Here is a 13443-nt window from a genome sequence, read left to right as displayed (position 1 = left end):
CACTCCTTAGAAGTTCTCGAAGGATAATAAACCACGTAACATGAACATTTAGTAAGAACAGTTCACAACATATCATAATGACTAAATCAACAATCAACATACTAAACAGAAATAATTTATACATGCATATATACAAATTAAATCAAGAAATATCCAAAAATTATATAAACAATTTAAAAAAAACTAGAAACCAGTCAACATTTAATGAATAAATAAATAGACATTAAAAAGATTGTTCAAAAAGGTACAATTTAAGGCGACGACGAGAATGAAATGTAGTTTGTTTTGTCGGTGTGGTGTTGTGAAGCGAAAACAAACACATCACACAAAACTAGTAAGAAGTTGCAAGAATAGTAGTAAGTCACCTACCTACAATTAAATTACTCTCAGGGCCCTAGCTTACTTATAATCATTAACTCAACTCACTTACCTACAAATTTGTATTTCTCGTTTTAGATGTTTCAATTATTTTATTTAACATATTTTAGCGTTTTTATTTTACTTGAAACTTTTTAACTAATGTTAAGCCCTAGCCTACCTACAATTGTTTAACTCATCTCAGTCCTAACTTACCTATGAATTAAATTAAAGCCCGGTTCACGGTAAAGAAAATATAAAGTTGAAGAGAAACATAGCAACAACGACACCAAATGAATGGATGTTGTGTATGTATGTGTTGTATTGATGTGTGTTGTGTGTGTATGTAAATGTGCGGGCGCGCACTCTCCAGAAACTTCACTCACTACCGACGAACCTCCATTGCACCGACCATCATCTGATACGCATCTATGGAATGAATTTGACCGGATACTGAAAAATAAATTGAAAAAAAATTAATTCACTAAAATAAAAAACAAGCAATTGGAAAAAATAGGCAACTTATCTTTTTGGGATAACACTCAATCTTTGTTCAAATTCGAGTACTTTCAAAGGTACAATGAGACAAAAACAAATTTACCTTTAACATTATCTTCGATTTGTCATCGGAACGATCATCATGAGACCACCACCATCTGAAACGTGCTGACGCCCACCACAGCCCACCTCTCATCATTCTGTAGACAAGTTTTTATTAATTAGCGAAGTAGTAAATCAAGAAACAAAGGAACGAAAGAATAAATGATTAACTGAATGATTGAACGATTGGTTGAATGAATAAATTAACTAATTAATTAATCAACCAATGATTTAATGAATGAATAGAATGAATCAATGAATAAATTAATTGAGGAATAATTTGAAAGATAGTGATAAAATGAATGAATGAGAAAAATAAAAAAAAAGAAACTAAATCATACTTCAAAAACCGTCGTTGTTGTTATCTTCGAATTGTCATCGGAACGATCATCAAGAGACCTCCATCTGAAACGTGCTTATGCCCACCACAGCCCACCTCTCATCATTCTGTAGACATTTTTCTAATAGCGTATTAGTAAATCAAGGAACAAAGGAACGATCGAATAAATGATTAACTAAATGATTGAATAACTGGTTGAATGAATGAGTGAATGAATGAATTAATTAATAAATCAATGATTCAATTAATGAATAGAATGAATTAACGAATCAATTAATAGAAGAATAATTTAAAAGGTTGAGTGATAAAATGAACGAATGAGAAAAATAAAAAACGTAACTAAACCTTACTTCAAAAATCGTCGTTACTGTACTTTCCATTGCACCGACCACCACCATCTGGTCGGCACACAAAATACCATCCGAACTTCAGAGTGTCAGTCGAACAGCCAACTAGCTGATTCTTCCTACACCACCATCATCATATGTAAATCATCATGAGACCACCATCTAAAACGTGCTGACTCCCGCCACTGCCCACCTTTCATCATTCTGTAAACAAATTTTTTTATATTTGCGTAGTAGTAAATGAATGTTAGAATCTTAGAAGCAAAAAAAATTAAATTATAAAATGAAAATAATGTCAAATAAATAAAATTTTAAAATAATAAAGTAAAATGTAAAAAAAAACTTACTGTCGTCCATTCGACAAAGGCAGAATGTTTAATGCGGTCCGGTTCCTACGTTGTCCTCCAAAACTGGTGCCAGTCCTCCTCGAGATTGTTGTTGAAACACAGCCCGTGTTGATGGAGAAAGATAGAGAAAGAGTAGATTCTCATCAGAAAGCTTAGCGGTGCCTGTATCTCAAATTGCTTAATAAAAATAATCCTATCTACCTATTCAATTACCTTAACTAATCTATATTAAATTGTTAATGGTACGATAGTCGAAAGTCCCCCTTCATTCTCCATCCTTGCACAGAGGTTTACCGACAGCCAGGGCACTGGATAGAAAACCATTGCCGTGCGGTTAGTAGACTATTGCCGTGCGGATAGTAAACCATTTGCCGTCCGGAAGCCGTGCGGGTAGTAGACTATGGTCGTGCCGCATGTTAAATCATTACCGTGCAGATAGTAAACCATTGCCGTCCGGATAGTAAACCATTGCCGGTACACCACTGGCCACCAAGGCTTACCTCTGACAACAGACTTCAAAATTCAGAGTCTATCGGCTATCGTACCCTCAACCTACCTATTCATTACAATTAAGCCCTAGCTTACCTAAAATTACAAAACTCAAGAGCCCAATTCATTGGCCTTTCGGCACCCACCCCACCACCTACGTAATGCCTTGGGCTCCAACTTAGTAATAATAATATAAAACTTAAACCCTAAATCTATTAATGAGTGTGTGTTACAACGTAGCCTTAACTTACCTATTCATTACATTATGGCCCTAGCTTACCTAAAATTACAAAACTCAAGAGCCCAATTCATTGGCCTTTCGGCACCCACCCCACCACCTACGTAATGCCTTGGGCTCCAACCTAATAATAATAATGTGAAACTTAATAACTAACTTACCTATCGATACACTTACAGCGTTTATTTAATTTAAATTACAAGATTGTTCCTAGAATTAAATTATTGCTTTTAACTACCTATGAAATTAAATTACTCTCAACCTTAGTAATAATAAATTAAAATGTGTAATGGAAATAAAATAACGCTCAAATACTAATATGTGTTTATGTATGTATTTGTGTGTGTAATACGCTGATGCGTGTAATGTGGGTGCAAGAAAAAAATAGAAGCGATAAACTTACGCTGCCTACCTATTCAACTACATTAGTGTTGGATGCTTCCTATCTAACCTACCTACAATTAAAATTATGCCTATCTAACCTACCTATATAGCTACTTAATGTAATTGTGTGTATGTGCGTGTGAGCATTCCTACTTAACTTTAAATTACAGAGAAAAACAGAGAAAAAAGAATAAAACGTATCCCAGCCAGGCGTGTCTTCTTTGCCACTGAATGAACGAACGTAGCCTGACATCTTCCACGATGAATTTCTTTGGAAGCTTCGACCTGAATGAAATGGAAAAATCTTATTTATTTGACTAATTTAAACGAAAATAGAAAAACGAGCCGCGGTAAAACCCGCCGGGAAAGCCAGCCAACTGGCAAAAAAAGTACCGCAAAGAAACCGTAAAACGTACCCCAGCAGGGCGTGCATTCTTTGCCACCAAATGAACGAACGTAGCGTGACATCACAACCATTCTGATCGTCCACGATGAACTCCTCTGGAAGCTTCAATCTGGATAAATGAACCTGAAAACCTAAATGAATGGAAAAATCTTATTTAATTTAAATGAAAATAACCGCAAAGAAACCGACCGGTCGGCAAAGAAAAGAAAAAAGAAGAGCAAAGAAAGGTATCTATATAGGATTTATGCTCTATATAACTCTATATAACTCTATATAACTCTATATAACTCTATATAACTCTATATAACTCTATATAACTCTATATAACTCTATATAACTCTATATAACTCTATATAACTCTATATAACTCTATATAACTCTATATAACTCTATATAACTCTATATAACTCTATATAACTCTATATAACTCTATATAACTCTATATAACTCTATATAACTCTATATAACTCTATATAACTCTATATAACTCTATATAACTCTATATAACTCTATATAACTCTATATAACTCTATATAACTCTATATAACTCTATATAACTCTATATAACTCTATATAATAAAATAAAAATAAAAAATTTTAAAAATAAAAAAATGAGATCAGACAGACTGCTTCAAGCGATGCAGAATGCTGATCTGATTTTCATGTTGTCTCAGCTCCTCTATTTATACTCGTTTCAACCATACATTCTCATCATTTCAATCATTCGCATCAGTAAAAAACTAGTTTAATGTATATACTGCACTATTATACAGTCTTAACCACAATGCTAACCGTACTAAATTGAAGTCATCGAACGAACGCCTCCGAAACTTTCTGGTTGGCTGGTTGAATCTGCTATAATGCTTTTCATATAAACATATAATCTAATATTATTTAATTATTTGTATACATGGATTCCAGTCACTTTATATATATATAATAAAAATTCATTATAAAAGCAACAGTAATCAGTGCTATATATGTAAGCACGCAGTTCAAATTTTTCGGGGAGAATTCAAAATTGTTTGAAACCACACCTTGCTTAACATCCGATTCCAAGCCAAGTCAAGCTAAGCTGAGCCAATATGCATAGATTTATAAGCGCTTTTATGTTAATATTTTGCTCGCTATATTTATATATTTTATAAATTCATTATAAAAAACAACAGTAGCCATTACTATATATGTACGCACGCAGTTCAAATTTTTCTGGGAGAATTCAAAATAGTTTGAGACCACACCTTGCTTAACATCCGATTCCAAGCCGAGCCAAGCCAAGCTGAGCCAATATGCATAGATTTATAAGCGCTTTTATGTTAATATTTTGCTCGCTATATTTATATATTTTATAAATTCATTATATAAAACAACAGTAGCCATTACTATATATGTACGCACGCAGTTCAAATTTTTCTGGGAGAATTCAAAATAGTTTGAGACCACACCTTGCTTAACATCCGATTCCAAGCCGAGCCAAGCCAAGCTGAGCCAATATGCATAGATTTATAAGCGCTTTTGTATTAAAATTTTGCTCGCTTTTTAAACGAATATCCCAATATAACAAATTCTCCATCATATTTTAACTTTCTTTGATTCTTTTTAATCAGTCAGGTTACAAAAATCATTATCGATATCACAATGAAATCAATTTGAAATTTTTTTTAATTATTGATAAAATTTTTAATTTGTTGATAAAAATAACTAGTATATATAGTGTAGTAAAACGTTTAAAATTTTCTGAGAGAATTCACAATAATTTGAGACTACACCATATCACAATTGTACAATTTGAATGTGTAAATACAACATATAAATGTATTATAACTATGTCTATATATCTATTCATTTCTTTATTTAGTTCTGCCTGTGTATGATATTTTGTCAAATTTATTTGATAGGAATTGAATATAACCTTCATACCGGCTGATTAACTACCATGCAATAAAATAACTACTGTTGACACCATCTCCAACGATTTCGAAACGAATTGCCCATACCATATAATTAGAATAAACTCTTTCAATCAATGTTTAAATTTTTATATTGTCATTTATTCTTTCGTTTTTGTTTCTGTACAATAATTTAGTTTTTAAGTAAATTTTCATTTTCGTAGCTATACACAAACATGCCTACCTGTTGCATTTAAAAATTGCATTAATAATAATTAGAAATGAGAAAATTTCTGATGCATCTTTTCACAGGTTTATTTTCAAATTAACTTCACACTAAAATAAATGTAACAATATCCCTATACTCATTGAATAGAACTATTTTGTTTTACAATTACATATATTTTATTTTATAGACTATTATAATTTATAATGCTATCATGGATTACCATTTTATTATTAAAAGCAATACTTAAGAAATGCACAAGTTTCTGTAACAGTTTATAAAATTTCAGATTTCCTCAAAATGTAAAAATGCAAAAGGATTGGATTAAGTGCATCAGACAGAAAATAAATGATTTCAAATGGCTTCCATCAAAAAATGCAAGAATATGCAGTGACCATTTCTGTAATAAAGATTATAAGGGTTATGATGGAGAAAGGAAGGTAATGTTGAAGAAAGCATTCCCATGTTTTCAAGTTAGTTATATTTATATGTCATCAGTTACACAAGGGAGCAATTCACATCATCATTGTACATTGCAATATTCTTGTCTATACAAAAAATATAAAATGCATTCACTAATATTCCATGTATTTTATTAAAACTTAGAAAGGGCATAATGACATTGCAAATAATAAACCCTGCTTAGGACTGGGATCATCATCATCATACCAATCACCATTACAAGTAGAGTCAATTTTATATTAATGCTTAACAAGTTAACTAAATTAGCATAATCAAGTTTTTATATGAAATACACATCAAGTATTTAATGTAACAAATAAATTAACAGAAAAATTTCTGGAAAAGTTTAAAAAAATTAGAACATATGACCCTGCTCAAAAATCATTCACGTTGACACTGCATTTGTATGGGCATTAGGCATATGATTACCTTTGGACAAATGGCTTACATCTTCCCACACTAGGACATTAAGAAAGTAATCTTGTCATACCTGTTCAATAATTTTAATAAGATTGTTTTAAATAACTATTCTCAATGTCATTTTATTAACACTACATTAAAAGGTGGCTACAAAACATTGATGGTATGCCTGGGGTAATTTCTACAAACCTTATTGACTAATGGTGATGGGGATCCTCTGGAACTGTAGGATCATGACATTTAATCTAGTCATGGATTGAGAAATCAATCCTTGATATATTTTATAACAAACATTTATTATAATATAAGAATGAAAAAAAGATGTAGGTGTAAGGCAAAATCTTACTGGAACTATTATTTTTAGCAATTTATGATTTATTTTTTTATTTATGACTTTATCCATTTTCAATGATACTGATATTTTTAATTATTATTATCCAAATTATACTCATGCCTATATAAATTAATTTGATTGTGGCTATTTCTATGCTTAATTATTTTATTTACTTGCCATAGGTATGCACAGCATTTAATAAATTAATGATAATAATTAATAACACAACATTCTAAGTGCATAAAATATAATAAATTAAAAGTACAATTTTTACAAACCTCATTGGTTATGGTGATGGGGATTCTTTAAAACTGAATGATCATGATCTAACAAGTCATGGATTGATGAATCACTGGAATCACACATTATCTTTAATAAATTTAATAACAACATGTACTACAATTTAAGAATGAGGAATATTTTGTAAAACATTAAATGAAAAAAAATTTAGTTTGAATCACTCATAATTAATAAATTTTAATTAAATTGCAAGTTAGCTTGGGGAGTTTGAAGCTTGAATTGAACAAATTACAAAATTGTTTATTTTATAAAACTAATTGATAAGTTGTTTAATATATTTATTTAATTTAGTATATTTTTTATTCCCAGACCTAAGCATTGTAAATAAAAATTTTAAAACCAATCAAGCAATAGAATTTAGGATCTTAGGAACAAGTGCTGTTAGTCGTTAACTGTAGTGGTTGGTAGTTTCTAGTAGTCTGTTAAAGTTCGTTAGTGTTATCTGTTATTTATTTCAATTAGTAATTAGAATCAATAGAGTTTAGTTTTAGCTTAATTATTAGAGTTTAGTAATTTAATTACTAATTAATTACTAATTAGTCGCTACAGTTAATCGTTAACGAGTCAAGTGTTAGAAGAGTGGTTCACAAAAAATTTTTTTAATTTAAAATGCAAAAACCGTCATACAGCAATATCTATCCTAAAACAGCATCTAAACACCTTTCAAAACATTTTAAATAAAAGCAATATTCCGAAATTAGTAAATAAACGATCGTAATTTTAGACTTGGGCGATAAAAAATCACCCTCTAATTCCTCCAGTAAGCTCCTTGCTCGACCGTCAAAAATGAGCGAAGGCCGTTATATTTATTCTAATTATATGATCGTAACTTTTGACTTGGGCGATAAAAAATCACCCTCCAATTTCCCTCCGGAAGTAAGCTCCTTGTTCGACCGTCAAAAATGAGCGAAGGCCGTTATATTTATTCTAATTATATGTGCGGTACTTCAAAGGCAAAATAAATCTATCAATGCGGCCCTAACAGCAAAAAGTTTGTCCACCCCTGACATAAATTTAATTTGAATGTACAAGTACGTCATGTGGTGTGTACGTGTGGATGTTAAATCGAAATTAAGCAACTTTTAACAAACAGTTCTGCCTTTTTCAGATAAGAGCCTCTTAAAAAAGTATATAAATCTAAGATTCGTTCTCTTTCATGCAAAATGTTTCATGTCATCATGTTGTTTGAGATGATTAATCTTACATATGTAAAATTAAGTTTGTATTTTTTAGATTTTCATAACAAAAATTATAAATATAAATCATTTTATACTTTTTTTTATTAAAAATTCTAAAGATGTAAATTAAATTGATCAACTAAATCAAAATTATTGGATAAGATATCAGATTCGCTCTTCTACAAGGGCAAACTACGTTCATGTTTGGTTAAGTTTTATTTTTTAAAAGCCATCATCAAATCTTCTGTCCGCTGCACTGTCTTCGCCATCTTCACGTTCCTCCATATGTTCATGATAGTCACTCTAAAAAAGGTACGTATGTAAATATGCAACAAAGTTGGAAAAGATGGGCAAAGTTAACAATGGCATAACCATTATAGACTAAAATGACACATTATATATGCACATTGAACATGAATGATTATTATATTTGTTTTGCACTTTTTCTCAGCCATTGCAACGCAAGACAGGCGTATACCACCTCACCATACCAAAGATCGAAAGCCAATGTGGTAGGTAGGAACCAATAAATAAATAAATACGTTGCATATATGTCAGCTAAATTAATGTAAGAATCGGTTAAATCCGACAACAGTATCTATAGTAGGTAAGAAAGTTAATGAAGTGAACTCACAACGGCCCGCCAGTCACAACCAGGCAGCGGGTAGCCATCCTCACCGAGCGGGCACAGTGCGTCCAAGCCGGGACTGCCCTGCGTTTACAAAAAATTATTTTTAAATAGTAGAGTTGCATATGAGATGATGATGTTTCATTGAGTGAAAATGATTTTTTAGTGGCACTGTCCTTAAAATAATGGTAATAAATAACCGGCTGATTCAATGTTGGACGTTATTAAGTTGAAGGTGTAAAAAGTTATATTTCTAAAGTGGGTCAGCAATTAGTTTCAATCAATCAATTTGCTTTTAAGCGCCATTCCTGCGATGTTCGAGTGCGTTCCTCAATTAATTTTGATGGACAGAAGTAGTTAAAGAAGGAGGTAGAGAGTTCGGAATCGAAGAATATGGCTAATGATGTTTTGGGAGACTGAAATCTCACCTAAGTTATTAAGTTAACTGATAGGTAAGCTGGGGCCTGGGTTGAGTTACATGAGTTACATTATACCGTTCGTGAGATAGTATTTTGTGTCAGAAATAAACAAATGAACTGAGAGATAAATAGGTAATTTATAAAAAATATAATTAAAAATATTTGCTTACATGTTCGCCTTTTTCACCTTTGAAGCCTGTTTTGCCTCTTCTGCCTCTCTTACCCTAGCTCAAATTCAGTTAAAATCCTTGTTAACTGATTTTATTAAAAAAGTTAAAAAATTTAAGAAATCAAATTTCAGTTACTTATTTGTAAAGATATATTTATTTTTTGTTCTTCGGTGCTGTGAAACTTTTTTTCAACATTCGATGAAAATTAAGAAAGCAGAAATAAAATGAAACTAACGGTTGGCCCTATGTTTCCCACGGGGCCCATGGGACCCTGCATTTTATACAAGATATGTTGAGATTTTTTTTCTCTAAATCAAACACTGTCATACGCAGAGAAAGTAACAACAACATGCAAGGTGTGAAACGATGAAAATAAAATTATGAATATAAAATATATAAAATATGATCTCCTTCCAACACACACACACACACACACACACACACACACACACACACACACACACACACACACACACACACACACATATATATATATATATATATATATATATCATATATATATATCATATATATATATATATATGTATATACATTTATTTATATAGATTAATGTAATGCTAACCTCTGGACCTTCCGGACCCTTAAATAAAATAATATTAACGATTATTATTAACGTTGTTAAAATCATAATAATAATAATTATTATTACCATTGGACCATAATCGCCCTTATCTCCCTTGTCGCCTTTTGGTCCTGGCGGGCCCTGGGATGAATTATTATTATTATTATTGGTAGTAGTAGCAGTAGTAGTAGTAGTAGTAGTAGTAGTAGTAGTAGTAGTAGTAGTAGTAGTAAAAATAGTAGTTGTAATTTTAACAGTGGTAGAGTTGCAGTAGAGGTATATTTTTTATGTAGGTAGACATGTTTGTGTATGTGTCTATTGTGTGTGTTTGTTGTTGTTGGTGTGTGTGTGTGTGTGTGTGTGTGTGTGCGTGTGTAATATAAATGGTTTACCGGTCTAGTTATGACTGTCGTGTCTCCTGGTTTGCCATTAGCTCCCTGGTGATGGTGACGATGATAATGATGGTGTTATAATGGTGATGATGACGATGATGGGAGTAATGATGACGATGATGGTGGTGATGAAGATGAGAGTGATAATGACGATGATAATGACATGAATAAAGATGGCAGGGATGATGATATTAATGAAGATGACGTAGTTGATGATGTAGTCGTCTTGATCGAAAAATTAGGATGACGGTTGGTAGCAATAGCCAACAATGATAAAAGTGGCGAAGCCTGGAGTGATATGACTGGTTATTATTTATTTAATTTGTGTTTTAATACCATTTTATATTTTTCGCAAACTTTTCATATTTTTAGATTTATTTTCGTTAATTTGTATTTATTGTCGGTCGTAATAAGGTAGTTAAATGATCGAGCAGGATTTTGGTGTGGAAACAAATTGATACTGAGCTTTGTAAAAACTACACTCATTTATATAAAATAATACTAACTATACATTTTTTCAAAAAAAAATTTATAAAAAAAATGTAAGCACTGATCGTATAACTGCAACAGACTGATCCTAATAACGGTGTTATTTGTTTTGTTCTCTATTTCGCAACTCAAATGCAAAGATGCTGGCAGGTTGTTCATTACTTGTTAGCTGCAACAAAGCTCATGTGACGCAAATTCTGTACGTCACACGCCACACTACGATGTACGCACATTTGCACGCAACATACAAACCTCTGCGAGTCCGTACGCACACGTCACACGCGAAAAACTCATGAGTACCACGGAGTTTGCTTGCATTTGAAACAGGTCAGCGTGCAATTACGATGCTCAACTTAACACTTCTACTCCCATCTCTACTAACTTGCTGGTAACGGTGATGATAAATATGATGGTGAAAATGATGATAATGATGATGATATTTGCCACGATGAAGATGGGGATAATAAAAAATTAATTTTCTACAGGCAGTCCCATGGTGCCAGTTTCTCCTTTGTCACCTTTGAAGCCCTTCAAACAAAATTAATTAATTAGGTAAGCAAGCAAGCAAGTGTTAATTAATTTAGGCACGTGTTCGCGTGTGATATGAATATGTAAACGAATCTTACTTAAAAACATCAGATAGAAAACAAAAAATCTACACAACAACAGAGAGATGCAAGTAACTCATATCTTAAATTTATACATTGGTGTTTTTTCTCAACACCTAGTCATCGTCGTCATCATCGTTATTATTCTCATTATCGTCATCATCATCATCATCGTTATTATTTTTATTATCATTATCATCATCATTATAGTTATCATCATCATTATAGTTATCATCACCATTATAGTTATCATCATCATTATAGTTATCATCATCATTATCATTATCATCATCATTATAGTTATCATCATCATTATAGTTATCATCACCATTATAGTTATCATCATCATTATCATTATCATCATCATTATAGTTATCATCATCATTATCATTATCATCATCATTATCGTTATCATCATCATTATCGTTATCATCATCATTATCGTTAATTTCCCCATCACCACCATCCTCAAACATTTACTTGCGGGCCAACAGCTCCTACATCTCCTCTATCTCCCTATTAATGTTTGAGTGGAAAAATGATTAAAATGAATTTTCACCATCATCGTCATCTTCATCATTTTAATCACCATCGTCGCCGTCGTCATCATTTTATGTATATCTTAAACATATAAAATATAAAATAGTAATAATAATAACAATATATCATCACCATCATCACCATCATCACCATCATCACCATCATCACCATCATCATCACCATCATCATCATTATCATCATTTACTTTTAATCCGGGCTGACCAGGAGAACCCTTTTCTCCCTTTTTAAAATATTATTCGTAATTATTCATAATTATACATAATTAACAACAAATATATATATATATATATATGTATATATATATATATATTGATGAAAATCACAGCATGTTTCGCGTTAGTTAGCTTCCTGTTTAATTTTTTCATTTATTCTAAGCATGATAGAACAAAAAAGCATTTGTTGGTTCTCCTATACCATCATCGTTGTTCGAATTGGTACATTGTGGATGTGACCAGATAGGCTACGTGGAGTTTAATGAGGGCCGCATTGAGATCTATTTTACCTTTGAAGGACCGCATATCTACTTAAATAGCAAATTTTTTCGGCCCGATGGAGAATTTATATAAGGTTTGTGGTCTTTTTTTTGGTCATAATGTTTGGCTGACGATCGATCTTTTTTTAGCGAACAAGGCCTCGCGGGTCGCATAAAATAGCTTCGCGGGTCGCATGCGGTCTGCGGGCCGTATGCGGCCCATCCCTGCATCATTATCATATTTATCTGTTTGCATTATTCTGATATTATTTAAAACCAATCGCATCATCATCAACAACAACAACATCATCATTATCATCACCAGCATCATCATCATCACCAACGGGGTTTCCAGCTTTTCCGGGTTTTCCCGGCTTGCCCGGCGGACCAACGACCTATTATTATTATCATATTATATTATTATTATAATATATTATTATTATTATCATCATATTATATTATTATTATTATCATATTATATTATTATTATCATCATATCATATTATTATTATTATATTATATTATTATTATTATCATCATCATATTATATTATTATTATTACTATTATGCGTTAAGATAATTATTTCAAATAACCACATAAACTGACAATTTCGGCTGCTGATGGATCTGCTGTTTGCTCCTTGAAATATATCGAAGGAATCAAAATATAATAAAAATGGGAATAATAATAATAATATCGATGATGATGATGATGATTATGGCGATGATCGAATAGAGATAGTTGGTTGATACGGAATGTTTGATTTAGGTGTTTTATAATTTACTAATGAATAACTTGTTTAT

General features: G+C 31.7%; 2 protein-coding genes across 2 annotated transcripts in view; one reads left to right on the top strand and one right to left on the bottom strand.

The window, feature by feature from the left end:
• Positions 1 to 7925: 7925 nt before the first annotated feature.
• HELRODRAFT_170404 (hypothetical protein) lies at positions 7926 to 8837 on the top strand (the record flags this gene model as incomplete). Its single annotated transcript, XM_009016235.1, has 3 exons — positions 7926 to 8015; positions 8480 to 8629; positions 8769 to 8837. 3 exons carry the CDS (start codon positions 7926 to 7928, stop codon positions 8835 to 8837), a joined length of 309 nt encoding a protein of 102 aa, XP_009014483.1.
• A 96-nt stretch (positions 8838 to 8933) lies between these two features.
• HELRODRAFT_170403 (hypothetical protein) overlaps positions 8934 to 13443 on the bottom strand; it is a gene marked incomplete at both ends in the record, with an annotated part of 5377 nt that continues 867 nt past the window's right edge. The window contains 7 exons of the mRNA XM_009016234.1: positions 8934 to 9029; positions 9770 to 9805; positions 10205 to 10258; positions 10510 to 10554; positions 11381 to 11383; positions 12087 to 12122; positions 12984 to 13034. Of these exons, the coding sequence (XP_009014482.1) occupies positions 8934 to 9029; positions 9770 to 9805; positions 10205 to 10258; positions 10510 to 10554; positions 11381 to 11383; positions 12087 to 12122; positions 12984 to 13034 (321 nt within the window). The remainder of the gene's footprint in view (positions 9030 to 9769; positions 9806 to 10204; positions 10259 to 10509; positions 10555 to 11380; positions 11384 to 12086; positions 12123 to 12983; positions 13035 to 13443) is intronic.

Source organism: Helobdella robusta, assembly GCF_000326865.2.
Source record: "Helobdella robusta unplaced genomic scaffold HELROscaffold_18, whole genome shotgun sequence".
Lineage (NCBI taxonomy): Eukaryota > Metazoa > Annelida > Clitellata > Rhynchobdellida > Glossiphoniidae > Helobdella > Helobdella robusta.
The sequence above is the reverse complement of the archived record's forward strand: the minus strand, read 5'-3'. Positions and strand labels throughout refer to the sequence as shown.